Source organism: Carettochelys insculpta, chromosome 4, assembly GCF_033958435.1.
Source record: "Carettochelys insculpta isolate YL-2023 chromosome 4, ASM3395843v1, whole genome shotgun sequence".
Lineage (NCBI taxonomy): Eukaryota > Metazoa > Chordata > Testudines > Carettochelyidae > Carettochelys > Carettochelys insculpta.
The window spans coordinates 88,704,572-88,730,143 of record NC_134140.1 but is presented as its reverse complement, the minus strand read 5'-3'; the positions used below and the strand labels follow the sequence as shown (position 1 = coordinate 88,730,143).

The 25,572-nt window shown below is 40.9% G+C and overlaps 1 protein-coding gene across 2 annotated transcripts in view; it reads right to left on the bottom strand.

Annotated features, from left to right (window-relative positions):
* The window catches only part of INPP4B (inositol polyphosphate-4-phosphatase type II B), a 295,449-nt gene that overhangs the window by 35,161 nt on the left and 234,716 nt on the right, over positions 1-25,572 (bottom strand). For both annotated transcript variants that reach the window (XM_074991914.1, XM_074991915.1), the window contains 2 exons: positions 24,460-24,557; positions 9,907-10,019 (listed from right to left, as the gene is read on the bottom strand). In XM_074991914.1, coding sequence (XP_074848015.1) covers positions 9,907-10,019; positions 24,460-24,557 — 211 coding nt within the window. The remainder of the gene's footprint in view (positions 1-9,906; positions 10,020-24,459; positions 24,558-25,572) is intronic.

Genomic DNA, 25,572 nt, shown 5'->3' with positions numbered 1-25,572 from the left:
AACCTTAAAATCTTGTTTTCTGTTTGACTGCTATTAACCATAATGTATATAGTACCATTATTTCTGCACTCCCTTTTACAACTTGTTATGTGTTGGACAAGGGAAAGGATCCCTGCGCAAAATAGATGAATACAGATGAAAGATCTCAGGGGATACAATTGGAATACAAATATATTTTGTGAAGGGCAGAACAGACTGACTTAGAGGTCACAGAAGTACCCGAGACTACTCTCAGGTTTATTTTTCAAAGTAAAATTAGAAATTGAATGTGACCGAACAATTAGGGGTGCTGCTACAAACTGTGACACTGGCTGTGTTTTAAAGTCTGTATGCTCATGACTCTTCCGATATCAATTACTTGCATTGATGACCTTGGATGTTTCAGGTTTTTTATATTTTTTGTCTAAAGGGTCACTAAAGAAATCTTGATTAATTTTTACATTAAAATGTGAAACTGCAGAAAGACGAGGATATACCAGAACAGATGTGGAAGTGAAGGGAAACAGTACAGTGATAGGAAAAGGACAAAGTAAGATTTAATAGCTAAAAAGCCCACCAACCCCTAGAAAATTTTGCTTTACTGTCCTCACTTGTCAGTATCGATAGCTGTAGTCTTTGCAGTATTTATATGTACCAATTACCAATCTGTGGAATCTGAGATACTAATTTCTTCATTTTCAGAACAGGAAGTAATTGTGGTAGTCTAAACACTGAGTCTGCATCTACACTAGCAAGTTCTTTCCAAAGAGAATGTGTGTAGATGCTGTGTGGGCCTTTTTTTTTTTTTTTTTTTTCCATGAAAGAGCAGTCCTCATGGGGTCTGGTTTTTTGATCCCCTAGATGGTTCTTTTGAAGAGTGGGGTGGATGGATGCTCTTTTCTGATCCACTTTTTTGTGTGTGGATGCATTTTTTCAAAAGAAGTTCTCTTGGAAGAGATCTTCTGGAAGGGCTTCTTTGGAAAGATCTCTATAGTGCAGATGCAGCCCGAGATAGAGCAACTATTGGTAGAAGTTAAAAGGAAAAAAAGTCTTTTGAAGTCTCTTCCACTCTCTGTGATGTCAACTTATTTAATTTAAAATTCAGGTGTATAACTACTTCATATCTTCATGATGTGATATGGTGAGGCGAGATCTGTTACTTGAGATTTTGATCCTGCAAAGCATGAGCGTGAAGAAGTCTTTACTATTCATGCTGATCTCTGGGTGAGTGAGCGTGTGCTTTAACTGCTGGCATTTGAACTGCCATTTTGATTCCAGGTGGGGGGAGTTTCAGTTTCAGTTTCAGTTTCAGTGGCAGCTGGGACTGCCTGCCTGACCTTTTGCTCCCTTGATCAGCCTTCCCCTGTGTGACTCATAGGGGGAGGGCCTGAGAGAGGCCAGCAGGCTTAAAAGCCAGAGGCAGGAGCGACCAGGGGAGCGAAGTGGACAGGGAGCTGCAGACAGGGGAGTTTAAGAGGGAGTTTGACAGAGAGGACTATAATGGTTAGGAAGACTGGCAAAACCTGTGCCAGCGCTACTGCTGTCTCCTCCACTTGTGCCTGTAGCCAGACAGACTGCCTTACCATGGATGTTTCTACCCAGATCCTGGTGTGGTTCTGCAAGGACTGAGGCTTGTCGTTCCCACTTACTGATACCCAGGCTGAGGGGAATATTCAGTGTGGAAGGTGCCTGCTGGTGGAATTTCTCAGGCGGCAGGTGGGGGAGCTACAGGAGGAGGTGGTCAGGTTGAGGAGTATCCGAGTCCATGAGCAGCTCCTGGATAGTATTCAGGTGGAGACCGCGGAGGTGACTGTCTCAGTGCACAGGATGGCTGATAAACCACTGGAGGAGGTGGACCAGGGTGGACACTGGCAGCTGGTTACTTCTCGCAGTGGGCAGTGTCCCACCCCTGCTCAGAACCCTCCCACCATGGTACTGGAAAACCGTTATGCTGTACTCGATACAGGAGACCAAGAATTACCCTGCACAGAAGAGGAGAAGCCTCGTACCCCAAGGCTGGGAAGTCTACTGCCACCCCTGCAAGAAGGAAACGTAGAGTAGTGGTGGTTGGAGACTCTCTTCTGAAGGGGACGGAGGCACCCATCTGTCGCCCTGACATTTCCTCTCGGGAGGTCTGCTGCCTGCCAGGGGCCCGTATCCGAGACGTTACGCAGGCATTGTCGAGGATTATCCAGCCCTCTGACTACTATCCCATGCTTCTCATCCATGTGGGCACTAATGATACTGTGAGGTGTGACGCTGAGCAGGTCAAGAGTGACTTCAGGGCTCTGGGGGCATGGGTCAGGGAGTTTGGGGCACAGGTGGTATTCTCTTCAATCCTGCCTGTCAGAGGTAGGGGCCCAGGCACAGACAGGTGTATCCTGGAGGTGAATGGTTGGTTGCGTAGATGGTGTCGCCAGGAAGGCTTTGGTTTCTTTGACCATGAGATCCTTTTCTGGGAAGGACTGCTAGGCAGAGATGGTGTTCACCTTTCGAGGAGGAGGAAGACCATATTCGGACACAAGCTGGCTAACCTAGTGAGGAGGGCTTTAAACTAGGTTCGACGGGGGCAGGGGAGCAAAGCCTGCACGTAAGTGGAGAGCATGGATACCTGGGAGATGAACATGAAATGGGAGGGAGTATGGGCTACACTGGGAGAGTAAAACGAGGGCTAGGGCAAAACTGGGAGGCAAGACCAAATCAATGTCTGAGATGCCTATATACAAATGCAAGAAGTATGGGAAATAAACAAGAAGAATTGGAAGTACTAATAAATGAATACAACTATGATATCGTTGGCATCACAGAAACATGGTGGGATAATACTCATGACTGGAATGTTGGTATTGAAGGGTACAGCCTGCTTAGGAAGGACAGACAGGGAAAGAAGGGAGGAGGTGTTGCCTTGTATATTAAAAATGTACACACTTGGACAGAGGTGGAGATGGACATAGGAGATGGACGGGTTGAAAGTCTCTGGTTTAGACTCAGAGGAGTAAAAAACAAGGATGAGGTCCTACTAGGCGTCTACTACAGGCCCCCTAGCCAGGTGGAAGAGGTGGATGAGGCTTTCTTTAAACAGCTAACAAAATCATCCAGGGCCCAGAATTTGGTGGTGATGGGGGACTTCAACTATCCAGGTATATGTTGGGAAACTAATACAGCAGGGGACAGACTGTCCAATAAATTCTTGGATTGCATTGCAGACAACTTTTTATTCCAAAAGGTTGAAAAAGCTACCGGGGGGAGGCTGTTCTAGATTTAATTTTAACAAATAGGGAGGAAATTATTGAGAATTTGAAAGTGGAAGGATGCTTGGGTGAAAGTGATCATGAAATCATAGAGTTCACAATTCTAAGGAAGGGTAGAAGGGAAAACAGTACAATAGAGATAATGGATTTCAGGAAGGCAGATTTTGGTAAACTCAGACAGCTGGTAGGTAAGGTCCCATGCGAAGCTAAACTGAGGGGAAAAACGGCTGAGGAGAGTTGGCAGTTTTTCAAAGGGACATTATTAAGGGCCCAAAAACAAGCTATCCCGCTGCGTAGGAAAGATAGAAAACATGGCAAAAGACTGCCTTGGCTTAAGCAGGAGATCTTGCATGATCTCAAACTAAAAAAGGAATCGTATAAGAAATGGAAACTAGGACAAATTACAAAGGATGAATATAGGCAAACAACACGAGCATGCAGGAGCAAGATTAGAAAGGCTAAGGCACAAAATGAGCTCAAGCTAGCTACAAGCATAAAGGGAAACAAGAAGGCTCTTTACAAATACATTGGTAACAAGAGGAAGACCAAGGAGAGGGTAGGGCCGTTGGTCAGTGACGAGGGAGAAACAGTAACAGGGAATTTGGAAATGGCAGAGATGTTTAATGATTTCTTTGTTTCGGTCTTCACTGAGAAATCTGAAGGAATGCCTGACATAGAGAATGCTAGTGAAAAAGGGGTAGGTTTAGAAGTTGAAATACGAAAAGAACAAATTAAAATTTACTTAGAAAAATTAGATGCCTGCAAATCACCAGGGCCTGATGAAATGCATCCTAGAATCTTCAAGGAGCTGATAGAAGAGGTATCTGAGCCTTTAGCAATCATTTTTGGAAAATCATGGGAGACGGGAGAGATTCCAGAAGACTGGAAAAGGGCAAATATAGTACCCATTTATAAAAAGGGGAACAAGAATAACCCAGTAAACTACAGGCCAGTCAGCTTAACTTCTGTGCCAGCAAAGGTAATGGAGCAGGTAGTTAAGGAAGTCATCTGCAAGCAATTGGAAGGTGGTAAGGTGATAGGGAACAGCCAGCATGGTTTTGTTAAAAACAGATCATGTCAAAACAATCTAATAGCTTTCTTTGATAGAATAACGAGCCATGTGGATAAGGGAGAAGCGGTGGATGTGATATACCTAGACTTCAGTAAAGCATTTGACACGGTCTCACATAATATACTTATCAATAAACTACTCAAATACAACTTAGATGGGGCTACTATAAGGTGGGTGAACAACTGGGTGGATAAACATACCCAGAGAGTAGTTATTAATGGTTTTCAATCCTGCTGGAAAAGTATAACTAGTGGGGTTCCGCAGAGGTCTGTTTTACGACCGGTTCTGTTCAATATCTTCATTAACAATTTAGATATTGACATAGAAAGTACACTTATTAAGTTTGCAGATGATACCAAGCTGTGAGGGGCTGCAACTTCTTTGGAGGATAGGGTCATAATTCAAAAGGATCTGGATAAACTGGAGAAATGGGCTGAGGTAAACAGGATGAAGTTTAATAAGGACAAATGCAAAGTGCTCCGCTTAGGAAGGAACAATCAGTGTCACACATACAGAATGGGAAAGGACTGCCTAGGAATGAGTACAGCAGAAAGGGATCTAGGGGTTATAGTGGACCACAAGCTAAATATGAGTCAAGAGTGTGATGCTGTTGCAAAAAAAGCAAACATGATTCTAGGATGCATTAACAGGTGTGTTGTGAACAAAACACGAGAAGTCATTCTCCCGCTCTACTCTGTGCTGGTTAGGCCTCAGCTGGAGTATTGTGTCCAGTTCTGGGCACCGCAGTTCAGGAAGGATGTGGAGAAATTGGAGAGGGTCAAGAGGAGAGCAACAAGAATGATCAAAGGTCTATGAAGAAAGGCTGAAAGAATTGGGGCTTGTTTAGTTTGGAAAAGAGAAGATTGAGGGGGGACATGATAGCAGTTTTCAGGTATCTAAAAGGGTGTCATAAGGCAGAGGGAGGGAACTTGTTCTTCCTTGCCTCTGAGGATAGAACAAGAGGCAATGGACTTAAATTGCAGCAGGGGAGGTTCAGGTTGGACATCAGGAAAAAGTTCCTAACTGTCAGGGTGATCAAACACTGGAACGAATTGCCAAGGGAAGTGGTAGAATCTCCATTACTGGAGATATTTAAGAAGAGGTTAGATAGATGGCTTTCAGGGATGGTCTAGAAAGTGCTTGGTCCTGCCATGAGGGCAGGGGGCTGGACTCGATGGCCTCTCGAGGTCCCTTCCAGTCCTACTCTTCTATGATTCTATGAGTTACGGTTTTCAGGATTCAGACCCTGTACTGAAACCATACTCACAAAGCCGTTCTTATTTTCAACCTTCAAACTTTCCAAGGTGTACATAATGAAAATACATGGAAAAGACTGAAATATAGAGCATGCTTCTTGTCATGACAAAAACTGAGAAACTATCATAGTTTCTAATTCTAACTCCTCCTTATGCATAACTTCTCCCTTTGTGAATTAAGAAAACAACTTTTAACAGAAAGCCAGAGGGAAAACTCCAGAATGTGTAAATGTAACAACTTCAATCATTATTGGGATCAAAGGATCAGCAGTAGAATTTGGACCATTAAGCTTCTGATACAGATCTCTACCTCTTGAAGTAATTTAGCAACTATAAACCTCTAAGTAGGCAGTAGGAGATTATATGATTCATATGCACAGCAGTTGAAGGAGAATCTTACCTTTGGGTTTTATATTGCCACCCATCACTGTAGTATCTGAGCACCTCCCACATAAAATTTACAGTAAAATCTACAGTGGACTTCCTGGAGACTCTGGCTTTCTTCCCTTTTGGAATTAAAATCCTCTGCTTGTGTGTGTGTGCGTGCTGGGGGGGGGGAGTAATTTGGACGATTTATTTTTATATTCGGTGAGGGTGGGTAGATGTCATGTCAGTGTTGCTGTGTTGGAAAGGCTTTTTGTTGGAGAGGAAGCAAGTGTTAAAAAAATAATCACTTTGAACTACTCTTTCGAAGTCCATGAGTAGTCGAGAATGTCTGAAATCAGTTGAGTCACAGAGAACACTACATGATGGATTGTCGTTAAAGGGTGGGAGGGACTAAATCCCAAATCTGTGTTCATAAAGTATAGAGAGAGAGTGTTGGCTAGTGAAAGAGCCAATTTTGGGCTGTATGGGGACCTCAGGCAGAACAAAGAGATGAAAAACACTGGAAAGCATGTCTGAGGTGGAAAATAAGCTTGGAAGGAAAGCTGGCTGCCTTTTCATTTATAAGTAAACAACATTAAATCAAACCAGTTAAACTAAACAAACAGTTTTAAAAAATTTTAAATCCTCAGGACAGCTCCGTTCAAAGAAAACATCTGCTCAACGTGCAGCAGCAATAACAAAGGCAAACAAATGTTTGAATGCATAGAGAATTCAGCAGACAGGCAACAGCTGATTGGCTAAAAAGAACTTGGATTGGTGACCTGCTCATGTGACAGGCTCCACCTTGAACTATACTTTTACACGAACAAGGGAATTCCTTCCACAGGGGAACAGCATAAAGAGGACCCTGAGGTTCCTCCATCTTTGGTCTTCAGCCTGCTCCATCTTTGTCTGGAGCCTACGTTGGCAATTGCCTGATATGCCCTAAGAAATACAGAGAACTTTCTTGGAGACACACGTCCGGTTAAAACCATTTCTGACCCAAAGATTTCACCTTAGGTAAAGGCAGCTGATTAGGGTGAGAGCTCACAAGTAACTAGATTTTTAGAAAAACAGAATTAGCTATGTGTTTTCTGTTTTGTTTGATTTGGTAACTCATTTGATCTGCATGTTCTCATCTATAACCATTTAAATCCTACTTTTTTGCTTAATAAAAACTCTTTTGGTTATTTAAAACACCTAGTATAAATTGTTTTTACCTGGGGAGAGCTACTATGGTGCATATCTCTCCTCCATTGATAAAAGGGGCTTACTTAACGAGCCCTCCCTGTGCAAATCTTGTGCACAGAGAGAGAGAAATTTATTTGGGTTTTGCTCCCTTCTGGGCAGTGAGGTCCCTGGGTGCCGTGCCCTAAAGCTGCATGCACCCAAAACTGTGGTTAAATAGTGTCTGCACTGCTCTGCTGGGGAGGAGCTACTTCTACTCTGTGCCTTCAAATCTGCCTCACCAGGACAGGAGCTGGAGAGGGGGTGGAGCTCCAGAAGGCAAGAAGGTGGGTGTCAGTGGCATGATCAGCACACCAGGGAACAACCCAGGGGGTCTTCTGTAACTGCACCTTGTCTAGGATTGGTGCTTTAATCGCTGCAGTTGGAGTGCGTAACTGCCACAGTGACAGTAGCTAGATGAGGACAAAATATGTGTAATTTATTTAAAAGTGATTTGTAGAGTACCTACGGAAGCAGTAACTAGATATTCATTTACAAATTAAAGTAGTTCATTACATAAAACACTGAAAGATAGGGCTGGTGCATAGAAATAGTCAACTGCAGTTAAACCAAGTAATTATGTTTTGCAACTGGCCCAGAGGCTTGTTAGACTCTAAAAAATAAAAGTAGGATACTTATGAATAACTGAAATTTGGTATGTGACAATAGTAAATTTATTTTAAATTTAGAAAAAAGAGATTCACTGTATTAACCACCTATGTTCCACATGGACAGGAGCCAGCAGAACATGGCAAAGTTGTATGTGGGCAACAGTAAACAAAATGTCTCGCCAGCCCACACACAGCATTGCCAGATTCTACAGGTTTCCATTCATGGACCTTTTTTTGCTACTGGTATTGCTAAAGAGAAACACATACAAAGCAATGTCAGGTCAAGTCAGGTGTATGCTGACTGCACACAACATTGCTTGAGAGCTGTGCGCTCCCTCTGCATCCAAAGAGCTGCTATGATCAACTGTAGTGATTAAAACACCAATCAATTGGCTGCTCACCCCACAAATTCTAGCACCACAAGTGTAGTTAACAAACTACCCTATCCCAGGAGATTGTCTTGGTTACAACAACATGGCAGGCCACTGAGAGGAAGGAGGGACACCCATGTGGCTAATTCACTTGCCTAGGTTGCCCACTGTTGGTGTAAACAGTAAATGGATAGTCAAGGGAGTATGCTATATAACAACCCCCGATGGGCAGACTGTGGTCACCAAGGCCCTGTACTGTAATATATGGTACATAAAAAGATATTTTGGAGCATGAGTGACTCATGCATCTGATGAAGTGGGTCTTTGCTCACGAAAGCTTATGCTCCAAAATATTTGTTAGTTTATACGGTGCCACAGGACTTCTTGTTGTTTTTGAATCACAGAAATGCAGAGGTGGAAAGGGCCTCAAAAGATCATCAAGTCTGGGAACCTGTGGTGAGATAGGTCCTAGTAAAACTACACTGCTCCTGTTTGTCCAATCTGTTCTAAAGGACCTCTGATAATAGGGATTCGACACCCAGCGCAAGTCTGCTCCAGAATTTAACCACACTTACAGTCTGAAAGGTTTTTCTGCTATCTCACCTAAATATTGCTTGCTGCTGATTAAACCTGTGACTTCTCCAGTGAGCACAGAGAACAGATCACTGTCCTTTTTATAACAGCCCTTAACATATCTGAAGAATCACCAGGTCTCCCCTCCATCTTCTTTTCTCAAAACAAAAATAAATCCAGTTTTTTAACCTTTCCTCATAGCTCAGGCTTTTTAATCCTTTTATCATTTTTATGTTCTCTTTTGGCTTCTCTCCAATTTGTCCACATCCTTCTTCAAGCGTGGCTCCCAAAACTGAACTACAGTAGTCCAATTAAATCTTCAGCAATGCTGAGGAGAGTGTAACAACTGACTCCCATGTCTTATGTCTGACACGGCTGTAAATACGACCAGGAACGATCTTAGCCTTTTTCACAATTTCATCATATTGTTGATTCACATTCAATTTGTGATTCGCTATAGCCCTCAGATGTTTCAGCATAGCTACCACCTATACAGTTACTCTGTAATCCTTCATTTGATTTTTCCTTTCCAAATACAGGACTAAGCACTTGTTTTTTTCTTGCTGATATATCACAATGATCTAATTTGTCAAGGTCATTATGAATTCTAATCTTCGAAGTGCCCACGGCTACACGCACGCCGGCACTTCGAAGTCTGACACTCTGAAGTTGCCGTGGGGGAGAATTAGCCTAATGAAGTGCTGCATGTTCACCGCAGCACTTCATTAGTAATCTCCCATCACCCTGATTAACATGCCCCCTTCAAAGTTGGGGGCAAGTGTAGACATAGCCTTTGCATAATAAATGTCCAAATTAGTGGCAATCCCTCCCAGCTTTGTTTTATAGGTAGGCACTATCATTGTCCACCTCCAGTCCTCTGGGACCTTACCTTCCTCCAGGAGTTCTCTGAATGAATGATGATCCATATAATGAAAAATGTTAAAAATAATACAATAAAATAAAGAGAGGAGTCAGGTACTGGGAATAGAGACAGACTCATGATAAGGTCACTTTCTTACAATAGCTAAGGAAATGAATATGATAGAAAAAACAATGGTCTACAAATACGAAGATGCTTTTATGAATCCGATCACCATATTTTTGAGTGCCTCCATTAAATTCTCTGGCAGCCCACACATCAATGGGCATATGGAAAATAAGTACATCACATCTGAAAGCATTTGGAACAAAGGAGCTTACCGTTGCAGCCACCCACATGATTTCTACATTCTTTCTTTTTTTGGCCTGGATATTTTGGTGGAGATTTTCTAGTAATCCTTTTAGATCATTCTGCTCTTGAAAATGTGGAAGGCCTGAAAATAAACAAGTCAGTGATAATGTTTATGCAGACTTAAAGATTCCCTCACTGAAGAAAAACATTTAGTGTCTCATTTTGGATTCATGAGGATTTTGATAGAAAGCAGCAACTATTTAAAAAAGTAAGAAAAATATATTTCCCCTGTAAAGAGAAGGCTTTGCTTTCTACAGGCCATATTGCGAGAACTGCTGAGAGTCCTGAACTTCTATTTTGTTAACTACTCAGCCCCTTGTAGGATTGGGCCGTAGTTCTAAATTCTGTCCGTTTAAAATAGAATCAAAAGATTCTGGAAGTGAAGGGAGAACTGTTGGAGAGGGTCTGGTAGCATATTCCTTGCACAGCCAGATTTCCCAAAGAAGATTATCAATGAGAAATACAAGTGAGTAAACAATCCAGGATTTGGCATTTTTCTAATACTTCATGGACACAGACAAAAATTATTACTTTTACCACTTCCTAAATTAGTAGTGAAAATTATTAGAGACAGGTACAGTCAATTTTTCTGGACGATTTGATCTTACAGATATGAACTACAAGTGATTTATCAACAGGTAACATTAAAAACAACATATGTTAGATGTAAATGTAGTAATATGAAACCAACTCTATTGATGCCTTTCTTTCTTTCAAGTTGGCAAACTGAGTAATTCTGCCTACGGTAAAACCGGCAAAGGTATCTTCCCCCTCCTAAAACCAGATCCTTTATAAATAGAGACATCTAACATTTATTTCAAAATCAGACAGTGAAAACTAAAAAGTACATTACAGTGCAGATCAGATAGCCATTCCCTAACCTGATCAGAGGCAGAACAGACTTCTCTTCTATCTATAATGAAGGTGATAACTATATATTAGTATGAGTGAGAGAAGCTGAGGAGAATTTTAAAAATACATAAAAAGAAATACATCAAACAGCTGTCTGAATTTCCCAGCCCACATGCAATATTGGACTGCAAAAAGTACAGAGAAGAAATAATAAAGGAAACTTTTAAAATGGATTTTATATTATCTTATTAAAATTCTTATTTGCCTAAATATGTGAATTATCTAACCTGCATATTATGTCTTTTTTTTTAAACACAGCATATATGCACTGAATGTACAGAAAGCAGTTCCTAGGTATTTGGAAACTTTATCATATGAAAATACATACGTGCATCATAATATGATCTTTCCTCAACTTTGCACATGTGATATAGTATCAAAGCATCAGAGAGGTAGCCTGTATCTTCGAGAACAGCAAGAAGTCCTGTGGCATCTTATAGGCTAACAGATATTTTGGAGCATAAGCTTTTGTGGGCAAAGACCCACTTTGTGTTTTTAATGTTACCTGTTGATAAATCACTCGTGACGAAGTGGGTCTTTGCCCACAAAAGCTTATGCTCCAAAATATCTGTTAGTCTATAAGGTGCCACAGGACTTCTTACAGTACCAAAGCAGAGTTTCTTGATTTTCATGTGACTTCAGAGCACTTTGTATGCAGTTCTCTTCTCAGGCTGGAGAAGACCATCCCACAGAACCCTCATATGGGTGTGGTTGTTGCCCAAATGTGAAAACAACAATTGAAAACAGGGACATGTGTTAATTTGCATTTATGACAGTAGCTTCTCAGGGCAAGTCCTAAAACTCATTCTTCCCATTTATCACCAGAGCCGGTCCTAGGGTCAGGTGAACTGGGTGGTCTCCTGTGGCTGCCAATTTCAAGGGGGCCAATGAAATGGACTGTCCCATGCAGGGCCAGAAGCAGCAAGTGCTTGCTGCATGGGGATGAGAGAGGGGCAGGTCTGCAACTGAGCGTCCTGGTGGCTGGGGCATGCTGTGGGTGGGCAGGGGTGCAGCAGGGCCCACTTTGCAGCAGGAACTTGTCACGTAGGAAGAAAACTCAACCTGGAAAATCTGACTAATCAAGGGACCATCAACAGACAATGGCTCTCACCTGCTTGAACAGAGGGTTTGCCTTTGAATAAGCTCTCTCTTGACAGGAACCTACTTCAGGGGAAAGGGGGTCAGTGCCTGTGGAGACCATGCTGTCATAAGCCAGCAGTAGGAACAGTGAGCAGTCACAACTCAGACCCAGGATGATTAGGAGCAAGTGGGATTCAGTACCCAGATCCTCTCACAACAGTGGTCTCTTTTCAGAGAGCAAGACTGAGCCATGTTGTGACCATTCAATGTGGATCTGTGCACAGCATGTTTAAAATGGTGGAGTCTGAAGAGCTGGGACTTGGGGAGTTCTCTGGGAAATGCAATAGTGAAGACAAGAGGGGAATTAGTAGTACAGGTTGACCCTCTTTTGTCTGGTACTCTCTCATCTGCCAAGATCCATAATCCAGCATGATTTTAGTTAGCCAGATCACTGCTTCCCAAAAGTTTTGATCTCACACTACACTTTCATGATCCCAAACTTTTCATGGCACACCAAAATTTAAAAAATAGCCTAAAATAGTGCAAGAAATAACTCATTTCAAAATGAAATATACATAATATTACAATATTAATGAAAACAATACTTGACTTCACATTTTCAACGAGAGTTTAATGTGAAACGTGAGCTGTAGCGAACACAACTGTCTAAAATTCGGTTCAATGCTAGAAAGAGCTACATGGAGCTCCCGATCCACACTTCTTAAACATGATCTATTCTCATTTTTTCATAGGTGATACTGAAGGGAGACAAAGTTCACAAAGATAGGTGGTCGAAAATAGCACTGGAACAATTATTACTTGATTTGCAATCAGTGGATGTTCACTTCTTACTTGTAGCCAAAAATTGATCCAGTGGAATCACTCTAAATTTGAGCTCAAGGGTGCGATCATTCTTCATATCCAAAAATTCTTCTTTTCCAAAGGTAAATTCATTGTTGATTTTTCTGAAGATGACTCAAAAGGATTTCAAATCCAATCAAACTGCTCTATTCCAGGTGAGCTGATATAATGCCAGGGCTTGTCCTGAAGCAAATTCAAATGTTGCTCCACAAGTGGGAGTAGCTTTTCATCTTGGTCTGAGCTAGAAGCTTGCTTGAACATCTGGAGTGAACCATGATCCACTTCTCTCTAAATTTTGTTTGGAACCCATTTAAGTTTTCTGTGCATGTTCTCATTGCGTCCTTGCAGCTTCCAATTCAGTTTATTTAGGTGCTTGAATACATCAGTCAAGTAGGCCAGTATTCCCATCCGGTATATATCTTGCAAGAGATTCACATGCTGGATCTTGCTGTGCATAAAGTGCTTCAATTTTTTCCTCAGTTCATAAACTCTTGACAGAACTTTGCTTCTTGAAAGCTAGCGAACCTCAGTGTGAAGGAGAGGGATTGATGTTCTGCTCCCATTTCTTCACATAAAATAGAAAAAAGACATGACTGAAGCAGTCTGAATTTGATGAAATTGCCCATTTTTGCAGCTGAAAGTTGACCTTGTGTATGATCTGATACCTTCATTGATTTTCTCATGAGACAGTTTTGTTTTGCATTTTCTACTTGCAGCCATTTAAAGTAATTGATGTCCTTTTGGAGGTAAGATGGGTGCTTTGTGAAGCAACGTCATTTCAGCTTGCTTGGAACCAGGGCTTTATTTGATAACCTGACCTGGCAAATAAGACATTCAGACAGAGGAGCAGCAAGATCACCAAACCAAGTGAATCCCAATACCAAATAATTATTGTGGTGCTGTGTGTTTTGTATCTTGGTCTTCTCTTTTGCAAATTCTTTATTTTGCAAATCCATCAGATCGGCTGATGGAATCTCTCTTTTCAAAAATTTGTCCAATATACAGAGTGTAGCTGGTGTCTGGCAAGTTATTAAAATACCTTTCTTTAAAGAAGAAAAGTAAGCCTCTGCTCTTGCTGTGAAATAAACTTTTCACACCAAATGCTGTAAAATCAACTTTTCTTATCAAGGAAAGTGCTGTGAAATCAAGTCAAGCCAGCATCAATAGCATGTAAATATTCAAAATTACTCCACGGTGCAAATTTCGTCTGGTCAAAGGGGAGGCTCAGTATAAGAGCATTCTAACTGGAAAAAGCAGAAATTACTAATATACCCAAGAAGATATAAAGAAAAAAGATGAAATCTAACAAATCTAATTAATTGATAAAAGATTTACTTTACTGAGTAAAAATTCTCTTAATAATGGCATAATTTCCATGGCACACTTTTAATCCCTCTGTGGCACACCAGTTTGGGAAGCACTGAGTTAGGTGACTACATATGGGTGTGGCCAAGTTTTTTGTGGTCCCATAAACTTTGTTTACAGCCAGCAGGCCTGGCTCTCAGTGTTCTGTGCTGTTATTTCATTCTAATTTACCCCAAATGTCTTCTCAGAGCCCAAAAAGCAGTGGATGTCTTGGTAACATGCTAGATAATACTGACCTTCTGTGGTGTGACAAATTCTCTCATTTGGCACTAGTCAGGTCCTGAGGTTTCTAGACAAGAGAGGTTCAACCTGTGTAACTAACTGGGACTCAAATTAGTGTCATATCTGGGCAATTTTGCAGAGGTGGAAATGGGCAGATCGGCACATGAATGAGGGTGTGGAAAAGGAGAGCCATGTGGCAGGATTGCTGTAGATGCCCCTCAATTACATACCTGACGTCTGCTTACGAGCTGTGTCTGGGGCGAAGGCATGCACTTTAACTGCAACAAGCTTGTGCTGTTCCCAGCTCTGCCTTTCAGCAGGGAGGCTGTTTATAAACAGAGGGAGTCAGAGTGATAATAAAAGGCTCCTCATTCAAGTAATCGAGGGATTGCTTGATGATCACCAAAAATACCATTTCCTATCTTTTAAGAGGCAAAGGGTAGGAATAAGTAGTGCCTCATATTGGGACAGATGCTGCTTAACTTATGAATGATTTGGAAAAAGGGGCAAAGCTGCAAAGAGTTACAAAGGCATCTCAAAAAACTGGGTGACTGGGCAACACACTGACAGAGAGAATTCAGTGATGATAAATGCAAAGTAATGCACATGGAAAAAATACAAACCCAACTATCCATGCAAAAATGGTGGAGTGTATATTAACTGTTGCTATTCAAAAAAGAGATCTTGGAATCATTGTGGATAGCTCCCTGAAAACATCTGCTCAGTGGCAATCTAAAAAGCTACCAGAATAGTGGGAATTATTAGAAAGGGAATAGATAATAAAACAGAAAATATATTGCCTCTACATAAATTCATGGTATGCCCTCATCTTGGGTCCTGCATGTAGATCTGGTCACCTCATCTACAAGTATATATATTGGATTTGGAAAAGGTACAGAGAAGGGTGACAGAAATGATCAGGTGTAGAGGTAAGGAACATCTTCCTTATGAGGAGAGAGTAAAAAGACTGGGATTTTTCAGCTTGGAAAAGACTATCAGGTGGGGGATATGTTGGAAGACTGGCTACTGAGCTAGATGAACTACTGGTGTGACCTAGCATGGGCCTACTGATGTTCTTATATAGAGCCCAGATGTAGGTGCTCCCTGCTATAACACACTAGACCTCTCCCCACTCCCAGGGCTGAGACAGTGCTCAGGTGGTCTAACTGTTTCTCTTTCTGCAAAATTAGTAACAAAGAATATACATTAAAATTTTAAGCCTAATCTAATGTGATTTGCCACATGATTTCAGAATATGCTAGTATTATAGCTGAATGGATCTAATAATCAATTTTCTATATTTTATATAGGAATTAGATACAGTACTCCTATCAGCTAATTGTTAAGTTATCTGCCAAAAACAGAGTTTTCAAGTGCCTTAAGTAGCCCCTGGAAAGAAGTGATGTGTGTGTGGGGGAGAGCTGACAGGGTTGCCCCGCCGACTTGCTGCTGAGATTATACTAAGCATGCTCAGTAACACTGCTGTAATTGTGGTCCTCAATTTTCCCTCTCTCCATGCCCTCACTCTGCCACCTATTGCAGCATGCACATCTCACCCCTCTCTCCACCCCTGCCCCCACATCTGAAATGGTGTGGAAGAACAGGCAAGAGGTGGTTCTGCTTGGTAAGCACCACTTAACTGAAGACAACTGAAGACACTTGAAATGAAGCTGAAACTTTACTTGGGGCTTGTCTTGAGCTGGAAATGGGTGACAGGGAATTGATCACTTGATGATTACCTGTTCTGTTCATTTCCTCTGGAGCACTTGACATTGGCTATTGTTGGAAGACGGGATACGGGGCTTGATGGACTTATGGTCTGATCCAGTATAGCTGTTATTATGTTCACAGTGAGTTGCATCATGGAAAGTCAGGATGTTACTCTAGCGTGCACCAGCTTGTTGTGTTATAACTCACTCCGTGGACATCCCGATGTGCAGTAAGAAAAGCAAATATGGTGGGCAACCAGCTTGGCTTACCAGGGAAATCCTTGGTGAGTTTAAACTCAAACCAGAAGCATATAAGAAGTAGAAACTGGAACAGATGACTAAGGAGGAGATATTGCTGGACGATGCAGGGAAGTAATCAGGAAAGTGAAAGCACAACTAGAACTGCAGCTAGCAAAGAATGTGAAGGGTAACAAGAAGGGTTTCTATAGCATGTTAACAATAAGAAGGTGATCGGAGGAGGGGGGTGCGGGGCCCTTACTGGATTAGGGAGGTAATCTGGTGACAATGATCTCAGAAAAGGTGAAGTACTCTATGCTTTATTTGCATCTGTTGTCACAGACGATGTCAGCTCCCAGACTACTGTACTAGGTAATGCAATAAGGGAAGGAGGTGGGCAGCCCTCAGTGGGGAAAGAACAGGTGAAGAACTATTTAGAAAAAGCTAGACACAAACAAATCCATGGGTCCACATTGAATGCATCCAAAGGTACTGAGAGAATTGGCAAATGTCATTACAGAGCTTTTGACCAACATCTTTGATGACTGGAAAAAAGGCAAACATAGTGCCTATCTTTTAAAAAAGGAAAGAAAGACAATCCAGGGAACTATAGAGTGGTCAGCCTTACCTAGGCCCCTGAAAAAATCATGAAGGGGATCCTTAAGGAATCCATTTTGAAACACTTGGAAGAGGGGAATGTAGTCAACATGGATTCACCAGGGGCAAGTCATGCCTGACCAATCTGATTAGTTTCTATGGTGAGGTACATGACTCTGTGACACGCGGAAGTTAACAGATGCGATATACTTTGACTTTAGCAAAGCTTTTGATAGTCTCCTACAATATTCTTGCCCATAAGTTAAGGAAGTATGGGTTGGATAAATAGACTGTAAAGTGGACAGAAAGCTGGCTAGATGGTCAGGCCCAACAGGTAGTGGTCAATGGTTCAATGTATAATTGGTGGTCAGTTCCAAGTGGAATGCCCAAAGGATCAGTTCTAGGGCCAGTATTGTTCAATCTCTTCATTAATGACCTGGATGAGGGGCTCGAGTGCACCCTCAGCAAACCTGTGGATGACGCTAAGCTAGGGGAATAGGTATATATGTTGGAGAGTAGGGATATGGTCCAGAGTGACCTAGACAAATTGGAGGATTGGGCCAAAATTAATCTGATGAGGTTCAACAAGGACAAGTGCACTGCACTTGGGACAGAAGAATCGCAAGCACTGTTACAGGCTGGGGACCGACTGGCTAAGTAGCAGTGCAGCAGATGATTTAGTCAGGGCTGATCCTGCGATAGGCAGGGGGATAGACTCTATGACCTCCAGAGGTCCCTTCCAGCCCTAGCATCTATGAGTCTATGACACCATTACAGTGCAGCAAAAGCCCTGCAGTGCAGCAGAACACTTACACTTAAAATGTAATAAGTTAAAGCTCACAATGTGCGCAGTAAGAGTATTTAGACAGACTACCTGCAGTGTAGTTAGTGAACTGTGAATTCATGCCTTACCTTGCTGTGCACGATCTTCTCTGTATAGACAATTATGGTAGCAAGAAAGCAGCGAGGGTGAGTGGAAATGAATGATTGAATGATTGGTTGAATATCAGCATTATGATAAAGGGTTAAAAGGTGGAGAGAGAATAACAGAGAGAGAAGAAAGCAAACAAGAAAACATCAGAGAAACAAAAACAAAAGTCTGCAAATCTCTATAGAGGAAGCACTCTGGCTTAACCAGAAATGGAGAAACTACAATAAGAGAAACATGACGGGATGAAAAAAGTGCAGTGGGGCTAAATAAGCATAGTTACTGAAGGGAACCAGAGATTCCTGCACAGATTTGGGGGTGGTCCAGGAAGAGGAAGTAGCACAAAATCACTGGCTACAATAAGGCCAAGGATGCTGAAAAGACCAAAACAACAGTAAAAAATGAGGTGAAAGGACGATGATATATGGGAGAATAGTTATAAATTATTACCACAATGAAATAGATCACAGTAGCATTTTATAAATAGTGTATTGATCAGAGGCAGATTTGGGGGGAGTGCTGACATGGGTAAAAGAGGAAAAGGTGGTTGACAGTGAGAGCATACACATGGAAGAGAGGAATGGTGACTTTGAAATATTTGCACATCACAGGGCAGCTCCCAGAGCTCCAATATTTAATAAGCAATGCAAGATGACTAATAGAAAGGTTCTAAGTACCGGATAGGTAGCTATGTTAGTCTGTAGCTTCGAGAACAACAAGCAGTCTTGTGACACCTTATAGACTAACAGATATTTTGGAACATAAGCTTTCATGGGCAAAGACCCGCTTCATCAGATGCATGAGTGGGGGGTGGGGCAGTTTCAGAGGGGTATTTAAAGAGTGGGGTACCAGTAAAAGGGAGGGCCAGAGCTGACAAGGTCTATTCAGCAAGGTGGCAATAGCTCAGTATCAACAGTACGTATCAAAAGAGTTAAAAACAAGTCAGATCAGACGGGGATATGACCCACTGTCAGAGTCTAATGGGGAGATATTAACACCCAGGGCAGAGAAGCTGTTTTTGTAAGCTGCGAGCCACTCCCAGTCTCTGTTTAATCCTTGGTTAATGGAGTCAAATTTGCAAATAAATTGCAGCTCAGAGATTTCTCTCTCCATTTGATTTCTGAAACAAAGACATTTTCTGGGTCTTTGCCCATGAAAGCTTGTGCTCCAAAATATCTGGAAGTCTACAAGGTGGCACAAGACTTCTTGTTGTTCTCAAGGATTAAACAGAGACTGGGAGTGATTTGCAGCTTACACAAACAGCTTCTCTGCCCTGGGCATTAATATCTCCCCATTAGGCTCTGACAGTGGGTCATATCCCCGTCTGATCTGACTTGTTTTTTTCCTCTTTTGATAAGTACTATTGATACTGGGCCATTTCCACCTGGCTGAATAGACCTTGTCAGCTGTGGCTCTCCCTTTTACTGCGACTCCACTCTTTAAATACCCTTCTGAAACCAACCCCCCGCCCCCGCCTCATGCATCTGATGAAGTGGGTCTTTGCCCACGAAACTTTATGCTCCAAAATATCAGAAATATTTTACAAATTGTGGAAGGAAAAAATATTCTAAAACATAAACTCACTGTTGTGGGTATTAATCTGTGTAAGACAAGAACCCAGTGGAAAAGATTAAGATTTTTCACCCCTTTTAAATACCCTCTCCGGGCCAGCCTCAGACACGGGTACCCAGATGATGAAAACTAGGGGTTACCATTTGCATGAAAATTTTTCATTTAGTTATTTAGGCCCAGGGGAGGCAGCAGCTGATCTATTTTAACAAAGTGCATGAGTGTTTGTGCGTGCACACACATACACACACACACTAATCTGGAGGATTACTTAATAGAAATTAGGAGCTGCAATGTCAGAGGTAAAGTCACTCCGTGCAGCCATTTGAAATGGCTGAGTTTCTCAGCCCGTCACCTATTTAGATGATTGCTGCATGCAGGTAGTGAGTAAATTCATTAGCAAGAGCTAATGCAACAATTCTGGCAACTTCAGACAAGAGAGGCTCTTTTGCATAGTGCTTCAGTTTCCACTCATTTGTAGATTAAAAAGATGTCTATTTCAAAATATCAAAGCCAGATTATAGCAGCAGCAGCAGAACATTTTCTGATTAGCTGTCAAAGTGAAAAAAAAGACTGACCTGAACACCCCAATTCCCAGTGTCTGTTAAAGATCGCAGAAGAAAAAAACCTGCTAGCCTATGCAGTCTAATTATATTGTGAACTGCAATGAAGTGTGCACTTGATAACATTCATTACATGACCCTACAACCTCTGACTCAGATTGCCACAAACAGCAAGAAAGACACCACAAGCAGCAGTAGGGATGAAGGTGAGAATCATGAGGAATGGTGCCAAGCACTGACCATCACCTGTTGTGAATAACTTTCATTTAAAAAAAAAAAGCTCGTCTGTTCATATTGCTATTATTGGCTCATGAAAACTAAGTCAGAAGAATATATTAGCTTGTTGTAAAATAAACAAAATACAAAAATAAGTGCATTGTGCTGAGAAGTTCATACTGCACATGTAGTCAACCTGTATAGGATTATAAGTGGACTTGCTTTTCAGTATCTTGACCTGTATAGAAGAAATAAGTGGTGGGATATTGTAGTATGAAAGCGCCTGGGAATGAATTTTGGATGGCTCCAGTACTCATGAATAGCAAAGCCACTTTGGAGTTGTGCAAATTACTGGACCACGCAACAATTAATATTTATATAGTTATTCTCTTATGGTAGTGCTCAAAATATGCTAACTACAAGGTCCACATCTGCAGAAAGACACAATCCCAGTCCTGAAGAGAGACAAGCAATGGACCAAGATAGTACCGCACTACCCTTCTGACTAGCCATCGTTAGGTAGGTAATTTCATGCGGGCATCATTGAAGAAATGAGTGTTTAGAAATTTCAAATAGAAGATGACTGTGGCCATCTGAGGGACTACGTCTAATATCTAAGGTATGTCGTCGAAGAAAACAGGTAGGTTGTTGTAGGAAACAAGAAGTGGTGTTATGAGGAAGCTTGGTTCCCTGCCCTCAGCTTAAAGGACTATTAAGGGTACACCCATCCTTTAAAAGTCCATTCTCATGGTCTTCCAAACCTATAACAGTTACTCTTTACTGCCTGCATTAATTCTTTTCAAGTGCCTGGCAATGTGGGCTTTGAATCTATTTCTAAGCTGTCTATCAGACTTGTGCTGAAAAGCCTCTGTGAGGTAGTTTCCAGCATCTTTGGTAACCACCACTTCTGTCTGGAGCTTTGGACTTTTTTTCCCCCCAGTGTCAATTAATTAGCCTTAGATGGGGAATAGTTAATCTGACATTAACCCTTTTTGTGGGTACTGAAGCGCAGGGTTTACACATCATCTCATGCGTGTGAAAGCTGGCAGTATGACAAGAAATCTGAGAAGATAATTAAAGATAGGTGAAGGTTCTTGAAGTGACAACAACAAGCTCAAACTTTAACACAGTGAAAAAGCGATAACACCTTTATATTATAATTTGGAATGTTCTTCTGCTGCAACATTCATCGTCCAGCATGGTTTTAGTTAACCAGATGATCACTTATCATGGGTGTAGCCATAATCCCATAAAGTTTGTTCACAGCCACTAGTCCTGGCTCTCAGTGATCTGTGCTGTTATTTAACTCTAATTTACCCCTAAATGTCTTCTAAGAGCCCAATGAGCTGTGAAAGTGTTGGTAATGTGCTAGACTAGAAGTCGACAACCAAAAGAGCAAGAAGAGCTATATTTTCCAATTCAGGTAGAAACTCAATAATTCAAGAACTGCAATGCATGTGACTACGAGACGGTCCTTAATAAATAACATCAAACCATACTTTTTGTAACCCCTATTTTAAGAACAATATACAAACATATCCCACAATGGACCACACATATTAAAGGAGGAGTTACGCAACATTTCGAGATCACGTATGGTTTGTTATTTAGATGTGATTTGTTCATTGTTAGGCTTTAAGATGCTCATTGAAATATTGAAAATGATCAGGAGGACTTTTGTTTTAACTTTGCAATGATAGCATCAGGGCCACAAAGAAGTCCTTAAAGAGCTGCATGTGGCTCTGGAGATGCAGGTTGCAGACCCTTGCGCTAGACAATAGTGACCTCCCATAGTCTGGCAAATTCTCTTGCTTGGCACTGGCCAGGTCCCAAGGGTGCTGTGTGAGAGAGGTTCAAACTCTAATATGTTCCAATTATCTCCCTTTTTTAGAAAAAAAATTGTTAGAGAGAGTTGCAAAGACATGGTTTAGGTACTATTTTCTGTATCCTGTCACGGAAAGGTAGATTATCTTATTACAGTAGGGGAAAAATAAATAAAAGACACATTTATTTTGAATGTAAGCTTTTTGGGGACTGACTCTTACAACTTCCTACTTATCACATGAATATCAACACTGCACCTGTGATATTAATATCATAGAATCAGAGGGCTGGAAGAGACCTCAGGAGGTCATTGAGTACAACCCCCTGCTGAAAGTAGGACCAATATATGTATAGACCAATATACATATATATACCAATATAAATATATATATAGCAATCACATATATATCACTTAGAAGTTGCTCTTGTTCAATGGTAATAAAATGAAATACATTAAACTCTTTCATATCTGGCAGCCCTGGGACTGGGCAGTTGCTGGATATTCACATATTCTGCCTAACAGAGAGGTCTACCTAGCAATGAATAACACTAAAGAAAAACAACGTTAGATATTAAGGAGCAAACAAATTACCGATAACAGTTGTATTGTACACTGTAAACTTATACTGTTTATTTGTATTTACTTTCACTGTACTGTACTTATGGAAAATATAACTAAAATTTACTTATGGTTAAAATGCTGGTTATTTGAGAGTTACAGATAATAGAATGCCAGATATGAAAGTTTACTGTAGAAGTCTTCTATAATATGTCATACACTCAGTGTGCAAATATTATAAGGCAACAGTTCTCTGTTCAGAAAGAATAATAAACTCCAAATTCTAGCTTCTTCCTTACAGAGCTCACACCCACCATCACCTCACTCTGATACTCACCCTACCCCCTAGAAAAAAAAACTAAGAACACTTCAGCCTTACAGACTGACTTGCAGGTCAACACAATAAAACTGATTAACCACTATTTGATTACTCTTCACAGAAATCACCTTGCCCTCAGCCCTGGCAGTGGAAAAGAGTGGGAGTTATAACAAGTGCCTCTGACAATCTCAAATGCAGAAAAAGGCACTTTTGAGGTAACTGGGTTCCAACGCATTTTATGTCCTGCATGTTAAAAATAACTCCTTAAATTACCCTTAGACATGAAGTAGAAACTGATCACAGAATGAAGGTGTTATATGCAGCCTGCAATAAATACTAGCCCAAAGGCTACTGTATTCTGCATAAAAAATAAGGATCACATGTCATAACAACAATAATATACACTTACACCTTTCATCTGTGTATCACTAAGCCTTTAACAAAGGTAGGTAAACATGGCTACCCACAATTTACAGATGGAAAAAAATGATACATACAGATAATATGTGACATGACCAAGCTGCCACTGACAAAAAGTATAGATTATCATGATGAAGTCTGCATCACAAAGAACAAGTAGCAACACTAAGGTCATACATAAGTGACAGATTCTAAACCAAGTCCTCATCCTTGTCACCCAAATCACACTAGATGAGTCACATGAAATAGAAACGTATTTTAAGATTATGTACACATGAAAATATGAGAGAAAGGATGGTGCAAGTGTGCAAAAGTAACATTTTGACACTGAGGAAACAAAAATGAAGGGTGAATAGCACTACAAAGCCTCCAAAACTCTAATGGTGGGGTCTTTAGATTCTGAAATAATTTCTCAAGTATGTGATGGAAACCCCACTGCTGAAAGTGTTTAAGACTAGATGCACCAGACAAAGAACTTGAGAACATAATGTAGCATATAATCCTGCTTTCGCAGGACTAGATGACCTAATGGGGCTTTACAATGTTTGATTTAAAAAAATTAAAAGTTATACAACAGCATGTCTATGATATTGTATTTCCAGTGTATTCCATCTGCATGTAAGGGCTAATCTTTTCATCAACTTTCATCATCTTAATTGGGCATTACACTGGGACCCAATTATAGGGTCAATATCTGCAGTTCACTTAGTTTTATACATGTGGATATGTATCCAGAAATGAATAAAAATTAAGTGAATGACTTGTGTTAAATGACTCAAAATTCTGATGGGTATTTGTGCACTGTAGGTGTCAAGTCACCTCTATATTACTGCAAATACTGTGTTACTAAATATGCAAAACATTATAATTTGTCCAGTGATTACTGTTTCACCATTCTGCTGTGGCCTGGATACTGTAACCTCTGGCAGGATGGACCTGCTGTGTGGCTGGATCCCAGTGACTTCATTGGTTGCCTACGTAAGCCTGGGGTCCACCTATTTGGAACAAGTTGTAGGACTGAGATCTCAACAGGAGCTGCACAATAACACTTTTAAAGTTCCAACATTACAATTTGCTGTGGCCTATCATCTATTAACTCCTGTTACAAGAAGTTTGAATGTGATATTATTTGTATACTTACAATCAGGAGGCATTTTTTCAGTAAACAACTTGTAATATTCTTTAAGAAGTTCAAAATTTTCCTGGTTAACACTTTCTTGCAAAGTGGTATCTCCAAACCTAAACAGCACAGAACACAGTTGGAAATAAAAATAAAGCAAAATCTATGAACAAATCCATATCCCACCACCTCCTTTCCTGAAACCAAGATACAAAATACATTCTCAGCTACAGATTTCTTATGTAAACAAATAACTGATTTTTTCCCCTTAATATTAGTTTAAACAGATACAACACAAAATAAATAACCTCATATATACATCACACCATTAAAAATACTAGTGTAGGCCACTCCTGATCATCCTCAAAAAAAAAAAAAAAAGAAAAAAAGAAAAGAAAAGAACTAGCATGGACAACAATCCTACTTCCATCTCATGACTATTTATTATGTTCCAAATCCAGCTCCCCAGTAGACACAGTAAATGGGCTTTGTGAAAGAATTTGCTGTGGAAACTGAAAATGACAGTATGCCTTTGTTCAGACATCACCAACTTTCACAACTTTTTCACATGTGATCCTAATAATGCCTCTGCTCAGTTATACTAGTTTCTAGCTGAAGTTAGCAGCTGAAACAAACTTAGACAAGAAGGTTGTGTTAGCAGGCAAGCATGCTGAACTTATAGCTACCACTTAGAGTATACTTAGAGTATCTGCTGCATATAATCAAGGTTCATAGTCTCAGGTTCTTCTGGACTCCTCTATTTGTTTTTCAGCAGCTGGACTCAGTTGGCAGGGATTCTTACTTGCATCAGCAACTGCCCAGAAAGCTACGTCCTTTGCTGTCTGAAAGTGGCCTAGCACTATGACCCACACCTTTGTGACTTCCAGGCTGTTTTACTGTGACTGCATTTAACGGCACCACCCTCCCTGTCATGCAGGCTATGTCTAAATCTGGCTGATTCTTTCTGTTTAATATCTCTAAGATCCAGCCTTTCATATCTATCTACATAGCTAAAACTCTCTTCCACGCTCTCATCTCACAGCTCGATTACTACAATAGCTTTGTCTCTAGTCTTGTCAAATACAATCTTGCTCTGCTCATATCCATTCCGAATGATGCTGCAAACAATCTTCT